Source organism: Megalops cyprinoides, chromosome 4, assembly GCF_013368585.1.
Source record: "Megalops cyprinoides isolate fMegCyp1 chromosome 4, fMegCyp1.pri, whole genome shotgun sequence".
Classification (NCBI taxonomy): Eukaryota; Metazoa; Chordata; class Actinopteri; order Elopiformes; family Megalopidae; genus Megalops; species Megalops cyprinoides.
Window position 1 is genome coordinate 12,643,339 of NC_050586.1, and position 23,987 is coordinate 12,667,325.

The following is a 23,987-nucleotide window of genomic DNA, read 5'->3' on the forward strand; positions in this document are numbered from 1 at the left end:
AAAAGTATGGTTTTTATTAGAAAATTAAACTGATTTTGTCTTCAGTTGTTCACCTAGAAATGTAGAAAACCACAATGATATTTTTTGGTTTCCTCCTAAAATGCCAGTTGATTTGACACAAAAGGACCTCTTTTCAACCTTTCCCCCCTGATTAGATTACATTGTGTTTGCACAGCAAACACTCTTATCCTGAGTGAAGTATGTACTCTTACAGTTATTTACATGTTAGCTATTTATACTGCTAAATATTTGCTGAGGCAATTTGAATCACACCGGCAATGCGTGAGCTGCAAAAACTGCTCCTTACCAGTACACCACACTGCTACCCCCGCTGATCCAACTGAATCTTGCAATCAGTCAGCCTGCCATCCCGCAATAATTGTGTGAGAGGATGGGGAGAGTGAGGATCTCTGCAAGAGGGAGAAGCTAAATCCCCTCTTGCAGAGATCCTCCCCCTCTCCCCTCATATTTAGCCACTCAGTTGAGTGACTGCTCCATCACATCTGTGATAACCTGTATATGTGGATCACCTTACTGTAAGTCTGTGGTCTGTAGCCGTGAGATCTCTGTGGTTCTTGTGACCGAAACAGCAGAAGAGGTGAAAGCAGTATATCTGTGGAGCTCAGGGTTAATCTTAAGATTATTATCTTGCCATACTTCACACAAGTGGTATTTACTGTGTCTATATGTAATCCTTCTTTGTGGCATACATTTATACCCCACATACATTGATATGTCAGTTGTTTTTAAAAGGTGTCGCCTTTAGTAAAAAAAATTTGAACAAATATTCAAATCAAAGGTGACTTCACCATATCACCCGTCTAAAAAGAAATAGCGTATAAAGAAAGGGACAGCTTTACGTGGGCTTATTAGGGTGAACTGAATTAAAAATCATTAATGAGGGAAAGAACTTTCCCGGCTTTACTTTCTGCACATCTCAGAGAGCTGCTGTGAAAGGCAGTGTAAACAGTGAGTCAGACCGACTCAGGCGGTGTGTTGCGTGAGAGTAGAGTGTACAGTACCTGTGCTGCAAGTAAGGACTTTGAGGTGTGCCTCAGTCTCATGGCCCATTGCACCGCCCTCATACAGAAGGACATGGGCCAGCGGTGCTCATCTGCTGGGAGGGGGGGGAGAGAGCTCTAAGTGGGGAAAACCACCATTTCAAAACACAACTGACTCATCTTGAAGGAGCTGTGCCACCATGCCTCTGATGATAAGCCATGACTCACACCATCGACGATCAACAGATGTTTAGCAGAGGAGGCAGCGCCTCAGACCTAGGGAGTAGCAGAAATTATTTTTTGTGAAGGCATGATCTGTGCAACTATCCGATTGTCTGTAGCGCTGTGTTCACATTGAGGACAGACCATTAGTTAGTTGCCCTGCGAAGCATTGGCTCATTTTTATACAGATTGCAGGTTGCTCTGATGCTGTCAACAGTGCTGTGAACCTTGAACGCTTTGAGCTAGAGCAGGTCTGCCGCTCTCCAGCCAACAGCCCCAGGCCAGGCAAAGCAGTACCTCAGCCCCAGCTGATAAGATTTAGACACCAGCCCACTGGTAGCAGACCTACGTGATTGAGCAGGGAGTAGGACGATGTAAGCCATTACTTCTGTTCAGAGTGCAGGGGAGTTGCAAACACAAGACATGGACTGTACTGATATGTTTAGAGAATTTCGGAGAACCGGACTACTGAATTGAATGCATTCCACGGCTGCCCTAAAGGTCAGCGGGTGGCATTCTGATTTACAGGCCTTATTCACAGCACCTTTGCATCAGGCCTGAGTTCTTATCTCACAGCAAAGAAAATGGCAACAAGAAGACTTCTATTATTAAGTGGCTTGACAAAGGTGAGTGAAATATGCAGGAGTGCGGGTTGGGTTTGCGTTTCACATGGTGTCCTTTGAACTACATGCCAGCCGCAGGAAAAAAAAAGTTCTAATCTCTGACATCTAATTTGACGTCAAGGAAGATATCCATCGTGATTTACGTGCAGGCAAACAATGTTTGCTATTTTCATGATGGGTTACATGGAACATGATGGATTGTGGCTGTAAATTCAATCAGCAGGCATACATGAAAAACATTGTTGCTACACTAACTAGACTACTAAGTAAACATGTATCACTTTACATTTATTAATGACAGCTCACACATGACCATTTAGCGCACTATGCAAAATGACAACTCATTCATGTTTGTCTTTTCATCTGAACTTTTAGGAGGTTTTAATGTGAGCAAATTCTTACAGGAATATTCAGGCATGAATGAAATAATATCAAGATGTCATAAGATAACATTTCAGCTTGGCAGAACATATAGGTGGATTTTCCTGTGGTTGAAGAAAGTGTTGATTGGAGGAAAAAGGAACACCCAGATGCTGTAGGAGTCATTGAACAAGCTAAAATGTAAGGTCAATTGTAACTCTATTTTGAACATCTCACTACTGATAGTCTTATATTGTATTCACCACAGGCTGACTGACATTACCATTGAGCTGGGATGGCGGAATCACTTCCACTCAAAATCCAATTAATCAAAGTGACAGTCTGGCACACTGTAAAAAACCACAAAAACATCAGCCTTGACATGGTGATTAATGGGAACCAGAAAAAGACACATTCTTTCATGAGGAAATCTGAACTCCCTGTGCCAGCATTCCCTGTGCTTATGCACAAGTCAAATACATATTTAGTTAAGCTATGTGGAGATGCAAAGGACCATCTGGTTATGCTTGGCAAAAACAATATATGTGGTTGAGCAAAATTGCCAGCTGTCTGATTGCCCAAGTTGTCTAATACTCATTGTACACGGTATATGCCTTTAGATTGCGCAATTTGCTTTACCACGTTTGTTGATAATTTAAAGTATCTGTGCACAATATTTTACAATCCACATTCAACAGCTAGCTATATTGCCCTTGCCTTCTTTAAAAGTCCTGAGAAATCACTAGTAGTTAAGCTTACAGTTACAGTGCAAAATGTACTGTGTACCCACAGCTTTAAGTGATTTCTATTTTTTTCTAATAATTTCTGATAATGAATTCTGGGGAAAGTGTATAGTTGTACTTACCAAGTAAATGGCAAGTAAAAAGTCCTTATAAGTCAGTCAGATGCACAGTTCATGATTGGGCATTTTCATTATTGGTCTAAAATAAGAAGGCTTTACTTTACTTATGGTCAACCCATAAATTGTAAAAAAAAAAATATCTCTCTATTAAAGCATCACCCTGAGAACAATCAGTGCAATGTTATGTGTGTGGCCTACTCACACACTACTGACACAATAAAGTGCTCGTGTTGGCACAAGTTGGGGTGTTACTTTAAATGTAGCCTCCTGTTGCACTATTTGAATCATTCTGGATTTCACACTGTATGGTGATTGTGATGGGGCTGACTGCTCCTCACATTTGTTTAGCTGACTGTATACACCTGTAACAGCCCTCAGTTTCTACAGAGGGTACTGGTGACTTCAGTTCTCATGGTTCTCCTGTTGCCTGGTCATGCTGGTGGGTAAACCATGTCACGTTTCATGCAGTCATTTTATCCAAAAACAGAGCAGACCACGGACCACCTCCGGTACAGTCAATTGAAATCATCTTATGCTGAATCAAACTTCAGTTTAAAAGTATCGGGATAGGGGCACTTGATCGCTATCTTTTAAGTAACTTGAACTTATAATATTTAGAAAGCCCACATGTTTTTAAGTTGGATCCCAGCTCCTCTCATATCCACTGATGCAATCTGCTTGCTTTATCAGGGTTGAAGTACAGTTGCAGGCATTGTTTGCCAATGGATTAAAAAACTTGTTTATATTATAAGCATTTATTCCAGCACGTAGGAACGTCATTTTGTGAGTTACTGTTAAAAAAATGTGCGCATGGTTTCTCCAAGAAACTGTATCAAGTAATTTGTGAAATAGATGTTCTGTTGACAAACTGGTAATAGAGCCCACCAAAATCAGTTACTCTACAAAGCCAACTTGACCGTTTAAGGATCAGAGCTCACCCCTTTTTTTATCATTCACTGTGTGCCACTCATTGCTTATTCACAATTCCAGATTTTGTGTCAGTGTGTGTAATGCCTTCATCATGTGGTTTATTTAGGAGGTCAGAAGATAGGTAAGAAGTAGGAAACATAAGAATAAGAAGGAAAAATAGCCTTAAGGAAGAGAAAACATAAAAATCAATTTGAGATTTTTTTGTGATTAATAGTTTTTTCCTTTTATTTCCATAAAAATAAGTACAACAAAAACAGGAGCAAGGAACCCTTGAACAGCTGCCTGAACTTCACCCACATCTAATAAGAAAAGTTAAAAAAGAAAAATCTAAATAAATAAAGTGCAAAAATAATCACATGATGCCTATATTAGAGGTGTATGCTATACAGATTGATTTGAGATTGTTTCAGATGGATTAAGACAGAGGATGTTGCCATAAGAAAAGTTTCAATTTCATTTAAATTTGTCAGTTTCTTCATCACAAAGGGCAAACAAGTCCAAGAAGATCTTAAATGAAGATACTTTCATTTAAGTTTGGATGTTGTACCATTTTTCACAGTCTGTGTAACTATTAATACTATCAGTGTTATAAAAGCATATGCAGTTCAGTTGTAGATGATGGCGAGCCTGCCTCATAACTTCGTTTCCATTGACCTGGTTCAGCTCGGGGTCAGCTGTACCTGATGATAGCCAGAAGCATTTCACGTGTAAGGCCTGCAGTATGTTTGCAAAACCCAGATATGATAGTACATGCTAGTGAAATTATGTCTTATTTCCGGACCCTTCAAAGCTTTTTTTACCAAGGAAACAGGAGTGGTCTTTACCAAACATAACGTAAACCATGTTATTATTATTAGCAGTAGCAGTAATAGTTTTCATAACAGTATATCAAGGATGCTAGGTTAAATCAACACAAATAGTAATTTAGAACCCTACAGCCTAAAACATTATAATTTAGTCACTTCAGGTTACAGTAGCTACTCTCATTTACAGTAGCTGCAGTGATACGGCACAGTAATCCCCCTCATATCCCACCATCAGCTTTTGTTTGTTTGTTATGTAAGTAACAAGCTTTTAAAATGTTAGTCAAAAGAAAATGGTTTTACTTTCTGTTGTGAATAAAATGAATTTCACTTCCAGAAGAGGGAGTGGCAATGGATAAAATTTCACCATTTCAGCTTTGGAGGGAACACCATGACAGTGAATCTTGTGGAGCTGCATGTCTGTGCTGTGCTGTCCCCTGCTACATCACCTGTCCATATTAGAATTTGTTAGGCACTTGGTTTTAGCTAAATATTGGTAGCTTGCCAGCAAGACTAGAGTTAAGTACTTTTTAGCTGGTGCCAGCTGTGAGTTAATTGTTTGTATTCCAAATAACTAGGCGTGGTATATCAGCAGGTTGTGGCATTGTTGTTATTTTTCCACTTGACTGGTGCAGACTTAAAATACCTGATCTCTACATCTTTCTTTTTCTTAGTGGTTTAATATGAATTTTGATAATTTCATAATGCAGATATATTTTTTGAACCATTTGTTGTTACTCAACCAGATAAATGTTTCAGTTGATGCTATGCTACAGGTCAGGGAGGGGACAAAGCAAACAGTCGCGCTACAGTATACCCAAAAGGTCTGGACCTTGAACGAGGCAGGCCTCTGTGTAGCTCAGTCGCAGTGACATCACCAGTGTGGTGCAGTGTGGCCCAGGACGGGCTTCTAGTGGCCAGCTAGTAGGCAGAGCTCAGGATGACTCATTATTAGAGTTCAAATCCTGAAGTAATGCTCAGGCTTCTGCCAATCTAATTTTTAGGTAAGACGCTGCTGAAAAATATAATTGAATAGACTGTATATATAAATATATACAATGTGTGTGTGTATGTGTGTGTGTGTGTGTGTGTGTGTCCATGCCATACCTTTAACTGTTGATTGAAACAAATTGGCTAAATGAATGAAACATTCAGTAGCCATACACAGCAATCTGGATCAGCAAAATCATCATGAGGGTCCAGCACATCTAGTCAAACCTCTATTTATTGACTCCATGACTGCCATATTTCAAATATGATCACTGTCCAGTTTCAAAAGTAAAAGAATAAATGGAGTGATGATTAATGTTCAAGAAACCTGGGTTTTGATTCTCATAGATTAACATAGTATATTTAAATTGTTTTGTGTAATCTTAATATCTGCTTCAGAAGGTATCATAACTTCATCCTTGCATGAAACTTTATTATAAGGAAATTGGTATATTTGTGCTTAAACACTTCCATAAGAATTTGGTACCAGTACTAAGTGATAATATGACAACCACAGTCTGCATAATGTAGACCTACATTTAAAATACTTTTTGCACTTAAACTTCTTTACTGATATGCATCTTCATCTCAGCCACAAATCAACGGTAGTATACCCACCTGGGCTTTCTTGGACATTGGATCCAAGCTCATGCATTTCGAGGGAAGTTTGAGTCTAGCTGTAATGATAGGCTACTGTAGACGTGGCCAGTGACGGGAGTCGCATTTCATCCTATAACCACTTGTGAATACTTCATTCGGCAGTTGTAAATTCAACAAAGACATAAACCAACAAAATCCGGTTATGAAAAACAGACAAACAAACGTTTAATGCTAAAGATAAATGTCATAATCTGACGTTTTATACATGTGTAATCTGCACTTCACATATGAGTGACATCGTGAATTACTGTCCAATGTCTATTCATTTTTTCACCATAATGTAGATTTCCATACGCCGAAACCACTGTGGTCGTAAAAATATGGCCGATATTGGTAAGCTTTGTACATAGTTGCGAAAAGTGACGCTCTAACCAAGTCCTCCTCCGTGCCATGGAAAGATAGTCCCTCCGGTTGTTGAAAGGGGTCCTTACCATACTCTGATGCCAGTTGCTTCCTTTTGGTTTTGTACCTTCTGTTCTGAAACCAGATTTTAACTTGTGTTTCGGTTAACCTCAGACTGCTGGCCAGATGCGCTCTCTCTGGTGCGGAAAGGTACTTCTGCTGGTTGAATTTCTTCTCCAGCTCCAACACTTGCATGTGCGTAAACGCGGCGCGAGAACGCTTCTGCTTTCCGACTCCGCCGAAGTTCTCGGCAGAGTGACTGCTTTTTAGGTCCGGGGAACTGGTGCAAGATCTGTCGTTGGAATCTACAGAAGGTAAACACAGTCAGAATTATGGCAAATAATAAACCCACTGAAGAAAACTATTTACAAATTTGACAACAGTATTTATGTCCATGTCATGTTCGGTCAGCATTTTAATCCACAAGAACAAGAACATGTGTGTATAGCTGCCTTGTTTCAGAAAGGAAGGTAATGGCGATTGTACAATGAAATATGATGTCATCACAAATCAAAGTCTAGGAATAGTATCTCACCTTTTTCCCCACCACTGATACGAGCAGTAGAGGCTTGTTCCTCTGTGTCAGCTTCATTTGCGAGTACATTGTCACTAGTTTGCTGTCTGTTGGCACAGTCTGTCCATTTGTACCTAGGAGATTGTGTGTCTTCACCTGTGGTAGTTCTACACCGCTGTGTTGGTTCACCGAGTGAAGCACATCCAAAGGCGCTCAATCGTTTGTCCTCTTTAATGGACAGTATATCTTGAATAAGAAACGACGTTAACGGTTTGACCGAGACAGACATTTCTGCGGCCACAGATCCACCGATCAGATCTGGTCACTGGTCCAGCAAAAAGGGCGCCTCAGACTTGTTCCGTACTGCGATATATAGATCCAAATTTGTATGACAGTTTGAATGCTTTCACCCGACTCCTCTTCAATTTATACCATAGCGCCGCTCACGGATGTCATTCGCTCCCATTGGTGAAGGAGGCTGAGTGACTAACACTGACGTCGCTGTTGGCATACCAAAGGACGCTAATGACAGAAACAGACTTGCCCCGTGTTCACCTTTCATTATTTTTCAAGGCAGTAAATACGAATTTGTCCTCCAATATATTTGCAAAATAATCATTTAGAAGTAACATTTCTGTCGGTGCTTTGTATTGCCAACTGGACAACTGGTTAGAGTTGAACTGATGTGAATGTTTTTGAACAAATGAATCCCCGTGATTAACGACAATTACTTAAAACGTGTTTTTAATAGTCCCGTGTAGATAATGAAGCTGTCTGTGCATGGTTACCATTGCTTTTTGTTTTAACAAAAGTAATTTGAGAAACTTGGGAACAATGAAAATCAAATCAGTGTTAATTTTGTGAAATATGTTTGTAATATTTTAGAATACGTGTTTATCTGTATGTGTTTAAGAATTTTTACGATCGTTTCTTATGCCGATTTTGTTGGTTGAGGAAATAAGTCATTCAGTTATAATAAGATTATGTTGTTAGGGTTATTTATTTATGTATTTAATTTACTGTGGGTGAAGATGTCACTGTTGAGACAGTTAAATTTGTCATTAAAAAAAGGTTTAATGATATTAATGACAGACTACCAAAAACCTGCCAACACAGTGAGAGCTTGTTACCATATACACACTGACAGAAATGTTTACATATTTGTCCCACAGACAAAAGCTTGTTTTGGGCAGCCTCTTCTTTTAATATCTTAATTATCTGCATATCACTTTGAATTGAACTCTGTATTTCTCAATCCCCAGCAGATTGCCTGGAATATTCATAAACAGTTTAAGAATCCAGAAAAGGAGATAAATTCAATAAGGTTGTAGAATTTGTAACCCCTAAATAGTATTTCAGTACAGGGTGTGAATATATATATATATATATATATATATATATATATATATATATATATATAAAATCTATATTATTTTCCAATTTTTAGCAATATGGACTTAATATAAAATGAAAATCGCCTCTAAATCATTCTTGTACCATGAAATGTGGCCATGAATTCTATAGCAATAATGATTGAGATGTCTTCAATAATGGGTGATGACCCTCAACCCCTTGCTTCCCCTGCAAAAGATCAAGATATATCAATCCGAATACTTTCTGGATAAGAATATCTGCCCAGATCCTCTGGTCTGGAGCCTTCCCCCTGTACCTCTTATCTTGCGAGTGTGGGAGATTTATTGTGCAACAGGATAGCTGTATTAAATGCAGCCGTGGCCTGGGTGTCAGGACACCCTAACCCCGGGTCCAGGGGAGAGAGCCGGGTGTCTGCGCCGAGGCTGGCAGAGTGGGTGGGCCGCGGAAGGCTAATGTGTTCTGCACATTGGGACGGGCTCCACACCTGACACGCACATTGCCGCTGCCGCGCTATTTGTTTGTTGTGGTCCCCTTGCACCGCGGCCTGACCCCCTCCCGCTTGGGAAAAGGGAAAGTGAGGCACGGCGTTCGGCCCCTTGGAGAATCGAGGCTCCGCTTACAATAACAAGTGTGCAGGGATGACAAACGCTCCCATTGTCCCCCAGGCGGCTCCCTAACACTTCCTGTCTTCTCCTCGCCTGGGAAAGCTGACCTTGCACAGCGGTGCGCCCAAATCCGGGAGACCATGTGCATGTTTGGAAGGGGAGTTTACATATTTATTTTCTTATTTGTTACAAGGCAGTTTATTCTGAAATGTCAAAGCGAAACACTATAAACCAATGAGAGATGTGCAAATATGCAATGCAAAGTCTTAAAGAAAGTTTAGGATCAGGTCTATATTTGTTTCAAATTAAAATCCCATGTCTAGTCTTGGACAGCCATTGCATGACAGACACCATAATCACTGATTAGACATACTGTAGGTTTATAGAATGCCATCATGTTTAATTGTGTAATCCTGTTGATTGTATCAGCAAGTCATGAAAAAAAAATAAATCCCACTGAAGTCTGCCCCTACCCTAAATATTTTAAGGTTTACTTCATTGGTAAACATCAGTTGGTTTTCATATAAACTTTGTATTTGAGATGTTTTGCACGATAGCATTCACCTTGAATACACTGACTCTTCTGTGTGTGTAAGTGTGTGTGTGTCTGTGTGTGTGTGAATGTTGTATACTTATACCTGCATACAGTTAATGTTATCCTTGAGGTCTTTGATCAAGTCTTTTTCCTGTTTTGTGTGTTTGCTGATGCTTATCTTAATTACAGATGAACATATTCGGGTGATATGGTACACTGTGTCACCCTCTATCTTGTTCATGTTGAACAAGCAATGTAATTACAGGGGCATTATTCATTTGCTATGTGACACTGGCCTTTGTATTCCCCATGGACCTGGAACACTGGTTTTCGCCCATACTGCTCACAGTTGCCCGGATATCTAGTAACCAGGCTAATGTAGGACCAGATGTTGGCTAGTTAGGATCTGACCTTTTAGCCCAGGAAGGAATATATCTTGGCCTCTGAATGTGTGTGCTTCTGTCTGCTGTTTTCGCTTGTGCTCGTTGGAGGGATGTGGTGGGCCCTGTTTGTCATTTCTGTTGTTGTTCCATTCAGAGCCTCATTGTTTGCCCATTATCTGAGTTGAAGAGCAGGAGTGTGAGAATGTGAGGCTCTGCCTCTGTGCACACACAGCGCCCTGAAGTCTAACGTGAGACTCATTCCGTGTCCATCTTCGTTTTCTTGTTTAATGTAAGTGGCGATGTTATCCTTGAATTGGATATTGACAAGATTTATGGTGCTTGAGCTGAGGATCTTAAGCATAGGTGCAAGGGCCACACTGAAGGATGTCTATTAGCTATCTCTATTCATTATCTCTTGTGAAGAAGCTGGCAGATACTCGTCCATTGAAACACTTTTTGTTTCTTAAAAACATGGGACTGCAGGTGTTTAGAAAAGTATATCACTTATTATTATTAAAACTAGTAAAACAGGCAAACATAAATGAGAAAAATGGTTTAAACAAGAACTAACCTAAGGAGTAAAGCAACAAACCCTCTCCAGTTCTGTCCTTACTTCTCTCCCCTTATTTTCACAACCCACCTTAGTCGGTGTGGCTGCACAATTAAGCAATTTACATACACATTACATGTGTGTGCACACATTCTCATGATTTCACTGTTGGACTTGATGACAAAATGCTTCTTATTGCATGGTTTATGAATGAAATCAAATGCACACGGGGCCATTAACAAATACTCATTAAACAAATTCATGGATAAAAACAGGCAGGAGCACAAATGTCCATAACAGTAAAGATTGCCTCTTGAGACTTCTTAAGACTGGTCGTGTTGTGGTTATTGTTATTTCCATTTTTTAGACACTCCCACTTACAACAAATTATGTTATTCACATTAAAAAACAAAATACAGTTAGAACAGAAGTAAATAATAAGCTCACTTAAGGATGTTGCAAAATCTTGTGTAAAAAAAGTTTCAGTGATGGAAGTATCTCAATTGCTATCAGCTTCCCAGTTACTTGTGGGGTATAGCTGCCCTCTAGTGGTGGATGCCTCCTTCTCCAATTTTCGTTGACAAATACTGTGTGCAAAAACAATCCATACCTCTTTGTCTGTGAAAAGGATTCTTAAATTTACTTTAAAAATCAGTCAAGCAGGTTTCATATTTCATCTGTATGCCCCCATTTCTTACAATCTAATGTCTCATTTCTATGTGACACCTTGTAGCAGTTCTATTTGACCACCTTGGGGCGGCAGTGTAGCATAGTGGTTAAGGAGCAGGACTCGTGACTGAACGGTTGCTGGTTTGATTCCCCACTGGGGCACTGCTGCTGTACCCTTGAGCAAGATACTTAGCCCTGAATTGCCTCAGTAGAATATCCAGCTGTGTAAATGGATAATATTATAAGTCGCTCTGAATAAGAGCATCTGCTAAATACCAATAATGTAATAATGTCAAATGTGGTGAAAGTACCATGGCAGGGGAAGACAATTTCTCTGGCTAACACAACGCATCTAGGTTGTGTATACTGGCAGCAGTTTAGTCCCCCTTTGTGCATTTAGTGAGTATTCATACTATCTGTGTGAAAGTTGTTTATTGCAAACATAGCTTTGTATATTCAGCCATCTTAAATTTGAAAGCATTTCTGTCATCATTCACTTACAGCACAGAACAGTTTTGAAACTGCATTTAAAATGGTCCCTTAAAAGTAGAATTGAATGCTGCCTTTCCGTGTAATAATGAAACTGTATGTGAAAGTATCATTATGGTTTGTCAGGTTGTCTGGCAGCAGAGTTAATATTAACTCAGATCCAAGGCTGGATTACTGTGAGTGAACAAGCCAGCTCTTATGCCTGTCAGTGTCTGGCCTTTGGCAGGAATCTCTTGACTTGGATTAGTTTGTGTTGGCCCTGGCTCCCACACACCTGACAGCCGAGAATGCAGTGAGGGGACACTTCAGAGGTGTGGTGACCGTGAGCCATCAGCATCTGCTGTCAGAGCGAGAGCGGGTTGATGACTCTTTTCAGTCACAAGTTTGGCACAGTTTTGTGAACAAACCAACACTGGAAGGACGCCCACTGTCAGCGTTGAGGTATTCCTCCAGCAGAGGGGGTTGTGAGCCCTTGTTATTCCAATGCTGGACATGCTCTCGGCTTCAGCAAAGCCCCAGTTGACTCTTCTGAGGCTGATGGACTGGATTGAAGTGGTCATTGCCATAGGCTTAGCAAAAGAGTATGAAAAAAATCCCCCCTTTTGACAGGAAACAATCTTATTTCATTGTCTCTGGTTTCCCTGTTATTTCATTCAAAAGCCCATCAAAAGACTTCCGGGACATATTTTTCCTTTGTTCTTTAAGATCAGTGTGTTTTGAGTAGCCAGGCCACCCTGCATGGCTATCTTTAATTTTATCTATGTTATGCAGGCCATTGACAGCTCATTCAACCTGTGTTAGCCTTATTGTCACATAGTGAGACAGAGCTCACAGAAATTTGACATTTTCAGCAGAAGCTGTGCAACAGCGTATAGGTGAAACACTCCTTTGAATCAAAGCAAAGTGAGATCAAACTGGTTAGGGTAGATGGTAGTCCGTGAATCTGTGGTACTAATGAACACAGTTGAGGTGTTGACAGATTGAATGACAGAATAAACATCACCTCTCTTGTTGGCTGTTATCCTGAAGAAACATACTCCAATATGCTGTGCACAGATCTCAGTGCTCTGTGTGCTTACCCATCACTACTGGGTGTTTTTTTATATGTAGCGCAAAATAAACAAAACACGAATCAAAGTGTTGAAGGTAGATGACTGAGTTCAATAGAGGACCTGTCAACCCTCAATGGATTTCTAATCTAATACCATTATAGAATACACAATTAGAGCTGAGAGAGATCTTGGTGTGGACATGTGTTTGTTTAATTTCTCTACAAAAACAAATTCTTCAGACACATTTAAAATAAACCAGAGAAAGAAGCTGAGCTGTAGGTACAAGAAGCTTCTCAGAATCCTCTTTTAACCTCCATTGCCATGACAAAAACAACTTAACTCGATGTGTGGAGACCAAGTGACTGGAGGGAATCTGTACTGAAACATGAAGTGTGCAGATATGATATGATATAAATAAATAGACTCATGGAATTGTCAAAGTATAATGGAACTTTTACTTGCCAGAAGCCTTTTCATAAGATCCCCTAATTTTTTCTTTATTATTATATGTCATTGTCACACTTCTTAAAGCATATGTGTTTGATAGTTAACCAGGATTAAAGTGTGGTACAACGGCCTGTTGTGTCCAAAAGGGAAAATGACCCTTATGGTATATGATGTGAGAATGCCAGGTTAAAGTGAAGTCCTGAACACACCCACTAATCACAAATTTCCTGTAAGTAGCAGTGTGAGTTTAGAGTGGCAGACCTCACATCCTCACATTGAAGTGGGAGGAGTCTTATGGAAAATATTCTTAAAATGGAGTCTTTATTTCCTCAAATAAACTTTGGCTACTTTGATCAGCATTAGCGGCTCTACTTTGTTCCTGTTTTAGTAGAGCCAGCACCCATCTGATAAGAAGAAGCCCTGATATTAGTGACACATTTGTCATTTCTGATAAGCAGGTGAGTCAATGTTTTCATTCAATTACACAGCCGTCATCCCTGGTGTTATATTTAGTAGCAGAGGATTCTGCTGTTTGTAGTGCCGTGCGGGTTGCACTAGTGCTTCCCGACACACACACACACACACACACACACACATAAACAGTATAGTTGCCGGGTGAAAGAGTATGATTCACAGCTCTCTTTTACAGCATCAGTTTTCAAACAGCTTGTCAACTTTATGATCACATGTTTGGGGCATGGGTGCAGAACTACTTGAGGAAAGTCCAGCAGCACACAAATAAATGTTAAAGAGTTTAAATTGCGGAAAAAATGCTGTCTTACCAGTGTATATGACTGAGCTTCAACTCGTTCGCCTCAGGACAAGAGCTTGTTTATAAATGGCAGACAGCTGAGTGACGCATCCAAAGTGCAGACAGATGTGTGAATGTGAGGGAGGTAGGAGAAGTGCGAAGGCCCTGCGTTTTCATTTGGACGAAATGTCCGTCTGGATAGAAAGAGTGCAAAGAAGACCTTCTTCAAGTAGGCCTACAGAATGTGGAAGGGTTTCAATGGCCCGAAATGAGAAGCAACAGGCCTTATGCCTTATGCTAAAGATGGTTGCCCTTTCAAGTCCAGTTATCCAGAGAAGTAACATACTAACATGGACTGAAAGTAGACCCTCTGCAAAATCTGCCTACTTGTAAGGTTTGGCAACAGCATACATTGTGCACCTTTAGCTGTCAAAAAATCGTGTTGACCCTTGTTAATTATTGTTTGTTCTTTTATTTTGATACATACTGGGTAGAAACTGGAGAAATGATGTAATGATAAACAAAGTTATTACTATATACATTACAATATCAATTAGCATTCAGTCAGTTATCAAAAATACAGCTTAGTGTTTGTACCTGAACAGTATGTCCTCTGCACACAGTCATTTTTGCTTGAGACACTGTTTATGTACATCGGAAAACTGCTCTAAAGTCACATATGCTTTGGTCACATATGTAATTTGGTCATATTTTTGTGATTTTCAAAATCTGATCAAGGGCTCTGTCAGGATATGACTTAAAGTGATTGCCTTGCAGATACTGAAGATAACTCCCTGTGCCTTAATTCTTAGATGAAAAGGCTCAGGTGCCAGAGTTGAATGCTCGGTAATCTTCTGTATGTCAGACGTTGATATTGATTATACTCCCGGAGGTGTCATTTCTTGAGTCAGAAAATGCCTTTATGAGTAATCTCCCTTCGGTTGCCTCAGAACAAAGGGAACACTGTAACACAGCACTGAGAGGGTGTTCAGGTCAGTAGCTTTAGGGAACATTTGGCACATATTTAGCAGGTATCATCTATGCTGTATGATATACGTGATTCACCTTTCTAGTCTTAAAGGTTCTTGTTTTGGCATAAGTGATGGACCTCAGTAAACAGCCGTTTGAAGTGTTATATCAATTGTATATATAAAATATGTAATTGTTTTTGTGCTTATTGAGGTTTATGCTTTGATGGCTATGATGCATAGTTATTGCATGTTTATTTAATATTCATATGTAGTTAATATATTTAATTAATAAATTCATATGTATTAAATATTACCTAATTTATTGAAATATTATACTATTATATGTTAATAAATTGTAAATAGAAAGAATATTTCAACCAAAAACAATTGTGTCAACCATAGAAATTAATCATCAGGTACATATGAATTAACTTTGGCATGTGGAAGTATAGTAAGTATAGTAAAATTGTTTTACAATGTCATGTAAATGTTGGTAACAAAAAGAATGATAAATGCATATTGAGCCCTATCCTTACAATCACATCTGACAGTTTATAGAAAGCATAAGAATACTTCTGACACATGGTGTTATTACCCTGGAGCCTTACTTGAGTGTTACTATGTCAGAATGCCAGTAAACAGTGAGTCGGAGTGGCTTTCTGTGGAAGGCAAGATCTTCTCGGTTTAACTGGATCAATAGGTTAAATTACTGCACTTTCAAGACCTTTCCTGTTGTCAATCCAAGATCAGTTCTGTGTGAATTAGGATTCTTGTTCTTAGCTTTGTCCCAAATGGTGGTTGAAAACCATATTTTAAACCTTTTTTAAGTGAAAACAGACCATGGGTTTCACCTGAGTACTAAAAAAAACAAAACAGAAAATTGGTTTATCTTGAAAGAATCTACAGCTCTCTGTCTAAAAGGTTTGTTCTTTCAAAGAGAAATGTCCTGCATTCACAGAATGCTGAAGCTGCTTTACTGAAGCTCAGTTCACTGCAAGCATGAAAGAGTGGATATTCCTCATTATCTTGTGTAAACGCTGGGCCTTCAGTGCTACTGTTAGGAAAGGGCCTGGCTTCGGCCATCTTGGTTTTTCTAGTTTTGGGGCGGCAGAGCTAAACGGTGATGCTGTGACGCTGGCTTCTCACACGGCTCCGTCTCAGCCAGGAGGTAAGTGGCAGCCTGATTCCATCTCTTCCTCCACAGTTGCCTTGTGGCACGCTGCGGCGATGCTGTAAAGGCCAACCTGCCGACACTCACGCAGCTTATCTGATCCTCTCAAGTGGCCTTGGTCTCCACTCTGTCTGCCGCTATTAGCGCTCAGAGCCAAGCCAGGGCCCTTATCTTCACCCAATGATGTGCCTCTCCTCACCGGTATCACTGGCCCGCAGGTATCATCTAGCCAGTCTGACACACAGGCACCCCTTCAGACTGAACGGCAGTCACTTTTTATTCATATTCTTAGATGTATCTGTTCATATATGTTAGATTTTAAAAAGCTTGTGACAAGAGGGTTAAAAAGGTGTCTGATATTTTGCTCAGTATGTTAAATGGTTTTCTCAAACAAGCCTAGTCCAACTTGTCAAAAGAATCCAGTTTTAATTAACCAGTTTATTGATGCAGTGGGATAATTGTAAAAGTGTTGGAATAGTGTTTTATTAATGTTTATAAGCATTCTGTGTTGTGCAGCAGAACTGTGATAATGTCAGTGCAGGTTGCTTTCCTCAATATTGGTGGATAAAGGTCCACTTAAATGTGTTGGTGCTCTAATGGGCTAATTACAGGTTAATGAGAGAGAGATAACAGTGGCGGGAAGTGTAATCTCTGTGTATATTGTCTCTATTCTCCAGGGCAAGACACTAACAGAGCTGTCTGCTGAAGGAGTGCAACTGGTCCCCCCATATCTAGGTTTTCCATTTGATTTCTGTTCATAGGACGCACAGACTTAAGACTTAAGTGAAGAAATGTCCTAACACATTAAAATTAAGAAGGCTATTTGTTGATATAAAATTATGAAATATCTAATGCACACTGACAGACTTTTGGCAAATGGTTTCCCTCTCAGAGAACACCTCTGCTGCAAGAACATGCGGTTTACTACCGCGTAAATTGTTGCTGTATAAAAGTTACACATGGTTGCGATAAAACGCTGATAAAAATAATTAACCATCGTTTGCGTTTTTGACTTAAGTCGACAGTCATGGTTGATCCGACGCTCTTCCTGCTGGTGTCATTCACTATCTATCAGCACGCAACAGCAGCAGTTAAAAGGCCTCTTCACGCTAACAGCAGTTAACTTTAAATAAATATCCGGCAAAGCTGCTAAAAGATGTTTTACAACAGCTATATTCAGTCTGAGATGAGATTCATTCGAGGTTAGTACAGCGCTGATTGCTTACAAAGAAATGCTATTTGATGAATGCGCACTCCGAAATTTTAAAGTAAATAGAATATAACATTTGGAAACCGAGGAACATTCTAATTATAAGTATATTTCTTCACTAATCCGTCTGTTTGTGCAAATGCTGGGGTATTAACATAATGATAATTAATAGTGCCGCAACTACTTTTACAACGAGTAGCCTACTACCTACAATAATAAGGTCATGTTCCATTGAAAAGTTAAATTCTTTTTTTTTTGTATACAAACATTTTCATATATGCAGGACTGTCACCCTTGAGATTTGTGCACGTCTCAGTTTTGATTAACGAAATAAGGCAAATAATGTAATAATGTCATTACAAAGTACATAAAAATTAGCGACACACCACTACAAGTCAGAAAATATGCTCAACAGAGAATAAGAGCAAGAAGATTTATTAAGATATAACGAAAGACAACTAGCAAAACAGCCTTTGGAAAACTTCAAATGCTGAATGGCTTCTGTATCTGGCCTCTAGATCAACGACAGATTGATCGGATTGAAAACTGTTTCCTTGTTTGATTGAAAGCTAACAAAATAGCAGAGCCAGTGTGTCTGCGCTTTTATTTACTTTTACCTGCAGTCCAGGACGGGACAGGTTCTTTGACCTTATCGCGTTTCTCGCTATTGTTTTAGTGTTTTGTCCATAGCAGAGTAATGACCTCCTCATTTGATTGTATTAAGATTATGGCAAGATTTTAGCAACCGGTTATGTTGGTCAGTTTTACACTTTTCAGCTGTGGCGAAATTCTGCGAATCTTTTATATTGGTTAAATCAACAAGGGAACGGATTTTAGCTCCATTTTAGCGCTATGTGAACGGTGCCTGTGTGCGTATTATGCGCCGTATATATTACATTTCCAAGTTTAACAAGGAGGTTCAGAAATTGCAAAACTATTAGCCTACTGAGGTAAATTTGAAATGTAAATGTGACTGACATTTACAGCACGGACAAGTGTGCGGGACGGATGATTTATTATTGTTAAAGTTTTGTCACTTCATGTGTATTTGTCCGTTCATACAATAATAATAACAATAATAATAATAATAATACGTTTGCCTCAGGATTTTTTGGTGAAGAGCGGAATTATTTTTTACTCTTCATGGGAAAATATCATACATGTGTATTACTTAAGCTAATTCCGAAACAGCTCTGCTACAATAATCATTATTTGTCAAATAAATAACACAAATAATAATGATTATCAATTAAAACAACAAAAGCACAGCAGGACAAATTGCATCTGCTTTGTTGCCAATTGGCCTGTTGTGAACATTACATTTGTTTGATTAATTGAAGCCCTTGTCATTGTACGCAAAGCTTAAATTACATAGCTAATGAAAAGCAAATGCGGTGAACTATTTAACTATTCGTACTAAACTGTGTGGAGTGTGATACATCTATTATTATTATTATTATTATTATTATTATTATTCAGCGTCGTGGGGTTCATTCGAATTACTTTTCAGTATAATTCAGTGTTCAAGTAACTTGCCTTGCCTGAATTTCCTTAAGCAGGCTGAAGAGCGAATATTATACTGTGCAAATCTACGCGTTGGGGGACCATTCTCCATTCCGAGCATTCAAGTTATTTAATGGAAAATGGAAGAAAATATTAACTATAAAACAGACTTTTATGCGGTTTGACGTTATGTATAGCTATTGAAAAGGGGCCGTTATGATTTGCAATGGGGAATGCTTTTTCCCATATCATGAAGCATTTTAATGGTTGGTTCCCTCTAATTTACAACATTATTCCCGTTAAGCATTGTACGTAACATAGTGTGGCCCTGCTGAATTAAATACACACAGATGTAAGGCCGTTATTAGGTATTTATTTCAGCACCTCCTAGATACAAAAGTATAAAAGCACACATTACATCGAAACAGTGGAGATATTTTACAAACAATATAAACAATGCACGTGCATTTTAGTGACATGTTTTGTTAAATTTACAGTGATAGAAAGGAGTCCAGCACCAATCTGAGGAGAGCGGAGAGTTAAAACAGCCTTTGCAGTCTTTTGGCTCTCAGATGTAGCTGTTTTACACTGTTCCATTATTTTCCAACAACAGCAATAGAACCTGGTTGACTTGGCCCTCACCACGCTCTGATTCCCTGTAGCGCCGCCTGAAAGTGTCCTTGCTGGTTTAGCGGCCCCTCTGCGCTTCCCATGGTGAGGTTCATGTTTACTATGTGGCTAGTGGCTTGCGTGGCATTGGGCACTGAGGGCATGCCTGGGTAGTTACAGCCATATGGGTTGTTGCTATAGCCGCTGTAGTAGGCATTGTAAGGATAAGTGCCAACCGTTACATTGTATGGCCCCGTGTACGCCTGAGATCCTCCTATGCAGGGCTTACCATCTCGAACCAAAACAGGCACTGCTACCCTTCGAGGTGGAGGCGGGTGTCCGGCTAGTTCCAGCGACTTGTCCTGTCTCTGTCGCTTACACTTGTACCTCCGGTTCTGAAACCAGATTTTGACCTGCGTGGACGTGAGTTTTAGCAGACTGGCGAGGTGGTCGCGTTCTGGAGCTGAAAGATATCGTTGCTGTTTGAAGCGTCGCTCAAGCTCAAACACCTGAGCTTGAGAAAAGAGAACCCGCGGTTTTCTGCGCTGCCGTGGCGTCGTCCTTTCGGGGCAGAAGTCCGTCTTTGGTCCTCTACAGCCCAGCGAATCGTCGTGGCTACAGGTGCCTGAAATGTAAGAGGGGTACGTTTGAGTGTATTACTTAAATGAGTTTTATATTTTACGCTCTTGAAACCAAAGTGATACATACTCACAAATCCGGACAATAATGTCATAACACTTTTTAAAAATGTAATAATATTATGAACCATGTATAAAGTTTAGTTAACCAGTTAGCAAGGCACCATATCTTGCGTGTGTTCACTTTGCGAGTCCATTTGTTTGTGTCAACACAAAAACTGTTCAACGCAATATGGCTACTGCTTTAATATTTTAAAAAATCATATTTAAACAGATATTAACACATAGAAGGCGTAAACGGATTTATGAATCACTATGTTACTAATTTGTTGTACATGAAAGTAAGAGCATACTCCATATTAGGACGTGAACCGATTCAATTAAAGATTTCAGTTTGATCGCAATCAGTGAGTACATTACTTTCCTACAGGCACAAAGCCCTGTTTTGAATTTGCAGTCCGAATTTGCATGAACTGTATTCTCCAAACTTTCTGATATGAGCTACTACTGTAAATTATTAATTCTACTTCGCATATAATTTGCATATAACAGTTTATCATAGCTGTTTTCAAGAGGAACATATTTGTACACAAAGACTACAACATTTTGTTTGTATTTGTGCAACATGTACAACATTCATTGACAGAGTTGGCTAAATATTTTATCGGTTTGCTATTGCTGCGGTTGACAGAAGGTATAAGGCTACACCTGAGCAGGTGGCAAGACTAACGTGAAACACTTGTGACAAGTAAAACGTATTAATGGTCTAAAAAGACATTTACACTGTTGTGAATTAATCAAATGCACTGATTAAACGCTGCCGTTTGTTAAATAATTTATCTCTTATTGTAAACCAGGTTCTAATCCTATTACGCTGATCCATGACTAGCTTTCTCTTGTACCTTAAATAATGAACAGCTCTTACCTGGGTCTTCGCTTGGATCCGTCTCCTCTTCTGTTGGGGAGCCACACGAGCCTCTCAGGATGTCAAAGTCCTCCGTGTTTATGTGACATTTTAACTGCCCTCCTGTAGCGCAAGACGGTTTCTCTGGGCTGTACAACGCGTCGAGGCTCCCGAGAGCCGAGTGCAGACACTGTGGAGACGGAACGGTTGCCACATCCTGCTCCGGAAAGAAAATTCCGTGTTGATGGAAAGCGTGATGGGAGTGCTGTTGCTCCAACTTCAGAATGTCCTTAACCGAGAACGGTGTGGAAGTTACAGGGCTAGGAAGCATTACTGATTACCTTTGCAGAGATTCGGTGAGGAAAATAATTATACTGTGCAGCACAACGTTGCGAAATATAATAGTAAGGACGACTTAATGGGCCGCTCTTAATACTCCTGCACTTGCCAAGTAAAGCAGTTGTTCGCCTGATGGCAGAGAGATGGCAGATAAATCCGAAGACACTTCCACGGTGGACGTTAACCTGTCGAATGGCTTTTAATGAGATCAGGGATTTAGCTTTCAGTGCTCAATGAACACTTCCTCAAACAGCCATTAGCTGAGAGCTGAGCACGTGGTGCCTTGCACACGCCTACCTCATGTTTTTTTACACCACACCCATAACTCAATTTAGACAAGGAGACAGGTCGAGCTGCACAACAAAGCCAATGCACATCACGGGTATGTCGAATTATAAAGTTCTCAAGTGTCTCATTTCGTTCCAGTCACAAAGATTACACCGGTTCACAGTTTGCATAGAATTAGCGCACTCAATGACCTGAGGGGTTGAAAGATTTGAAACTTGTTACTTGTGTCTTCAAGAGGAAACGTGATTGATATTCTTTTACTCATAACGTCATATTTTCATTTAGACTCCACACAGTACACCCAGAGACATGCACAGTGCTCACTGAGAACAACAAAATAAATAAATCACCTAATTTTCTATTCATCTACTTTTTAGATTATGAAAGCCGTGGAGCATCCCATATTCATATTCAATTCACACCAAATTATTCTGGGACTAACTGACTCTTCTGCCTCTGTTTGGCGTTCTGGACATTATCCAGATGGTTTCACGTGGCAACTTCCGATGGGCCCCCTCGAGCACTATTAGCTTATACAGGGTTTCTTCAGGGCTCGTTTGATCAGTGTTTGTTTTCCTTATCGATGGCTCTTATATCTGACAGGAGGCTAAGATAGGGGAGAGAGCCAGACCGTTTTAGACAGAGCAAAACAATAGGCGAAAAATCACAAGCAATGCAAGGAAACGAACGACGCACAAAATCAGTTACATCAGAAACGTGTTTCCATCAATATACCGTATATGTTTATATCAGTCAGCGAAGAGGAAAGCGGGGTTCCAGAGCATACAAACGAGAACCTCCGCACAGGTCTTATATTGGCACCGGATGCGCACATACATAGTTGCCATTTTAAAATTCCGTCATTCCGCTATCTTGCAAATCTTTCAGGAAATTTAAGGTATGATGCAATATATTATTTTAAAAAACTGAGCAAAATCGCAGTGGAATTGTTTCTGTAGTTTTAACCATAATTCGTCTCGTTCTCATTGAGGTACAGTATGCGTGCCAGAGTGTTGCCTGGCTATAGTTTAGATGTTTTAAAAGGTAAAAAAAAAACCCTCTGAAATACACGTTGAATGAATTTTTGCTAAATCATGTTATTGTTAATTCCTCAGCCTCTGCATAAGATCAGGTATGTGCCCTGAGACTTTATCATTGAACAGAGGGAAAGATAGGTTTCATCTTTCAGAATACATTTTGGATGTCTTGTGGATGTGAATTTAGGATTTCTCCGTTTTTAAGCATAATGCATAGGACAGTCCACTTGCAAGAAACATGCGTTTTATTTGTCAGAACCAGCCAGGTCTTAAAATACACATTCGTAATATACAATTAAGAATGCTAAAATACAAATTCTTAAAATACAATTCTCTTTCCTGCATGTGGATTATGCTATGCATTTAGGAGAAATCCTAAAGTCATCTTCTGTAAGATTTCGAAAAATACGTCTCGATTCTACGTGTAGAATGATTCAACTAATATGTACATTAAATCACTAATTATTTTACCCAAGGAATTTAAAATATGTATTTTGTTTAGCTGTATTTGGCCTGTAATTATTTCCCTATAATTAAGTGACTTGTCATTAACACCACGTAAACTACTTCATCAGCTGAATCAGGGATATTATTCATCGCTAAACAGTTAATTTTATCAATCTCGCATTGAGCCCGTTTGTGTTATCGTTTGTTTATTGATCCTGTCAGGTCCAAATGTAATTTTCATCTGTCATAATATGACTTAATTAAATTGATTTATCAATTACACTTTAGTGTGGGTTACAAGTAGGAAAGGATAATAGAATATTATTGGGTACATTGGTTCCGTACATAATGCGGGCCAATACCAACAACATAAAGGCTGCAAAACTGTCATCTTTTTTATCAGGGGAAATAATAAAAACTATAAATACCAATCGGTGCGAAAGATTTATTTTCGAAACTAGAGAGAAACGAGAGAAAGAAGACAAATTGTTTCAAAACGGTGTTTTCTGGTGTGGCTGAACAACAGCAGGCCTAATGCAGAAATATAAACGCAGGTTTACTGCATTACTCAAACTGCTGTTGGGTCAGATTGATTTTTTTGTAGCATAATTATCTTGAATCGGTTCATCTGGTCCAAATATCCACGAA

The 23,987-nt window shown here is 39.5% G+C and overlaps 2 protein-coding genes across 2 annotated transcripts; both read right to left on the bottom strand.

Annotated features, from left to right (window-relative positions):
- Positions 1-6,594: 6,594 nt before the first annotated feature.
- Positions 6,595-7,750, bottom strand: nkx3-1 (NK3 homeobox 1). Its single transcript, XM_036527814.1, has 2 exons — positions 7,389-7,750; positions 6,595-7,158 (listed from the first exon to the last, which is right to left on the bottom strand). Exons 1-2 carry the CDS (start codon positions 7,654-7,656, stop codon positions 6,722-6,724), a joined length of 705 nt encoding a protein of 234 aa, XP_036383707.1. The 5' UTR covers positions 7,657-7,750; the 3' UTR covers positions 6,595-6,721.
- Positions 7,751-19,715: 11,965 nt separating this feature from the next.
- Positions 19,716-21,559, bottom strand: nkx2.7 (NK2 transcription factor related 7). Its single transcript, XM_036527971.1, has 2 exons — positions 21,250-21,559; positions 19,716-20,311 (listed from the first exon to the last, which is right to left on the bottom strand). Exons 1-2 carry the CDS (start codon positions 21,557-21,559, stop codon positions 19,716-19,718), a joined length of 906 nt encoding a protein of 301 aa, XP_036383864.1.
- Positions 21,560-23,987: the final 2,428 nt, after the last annotated feature.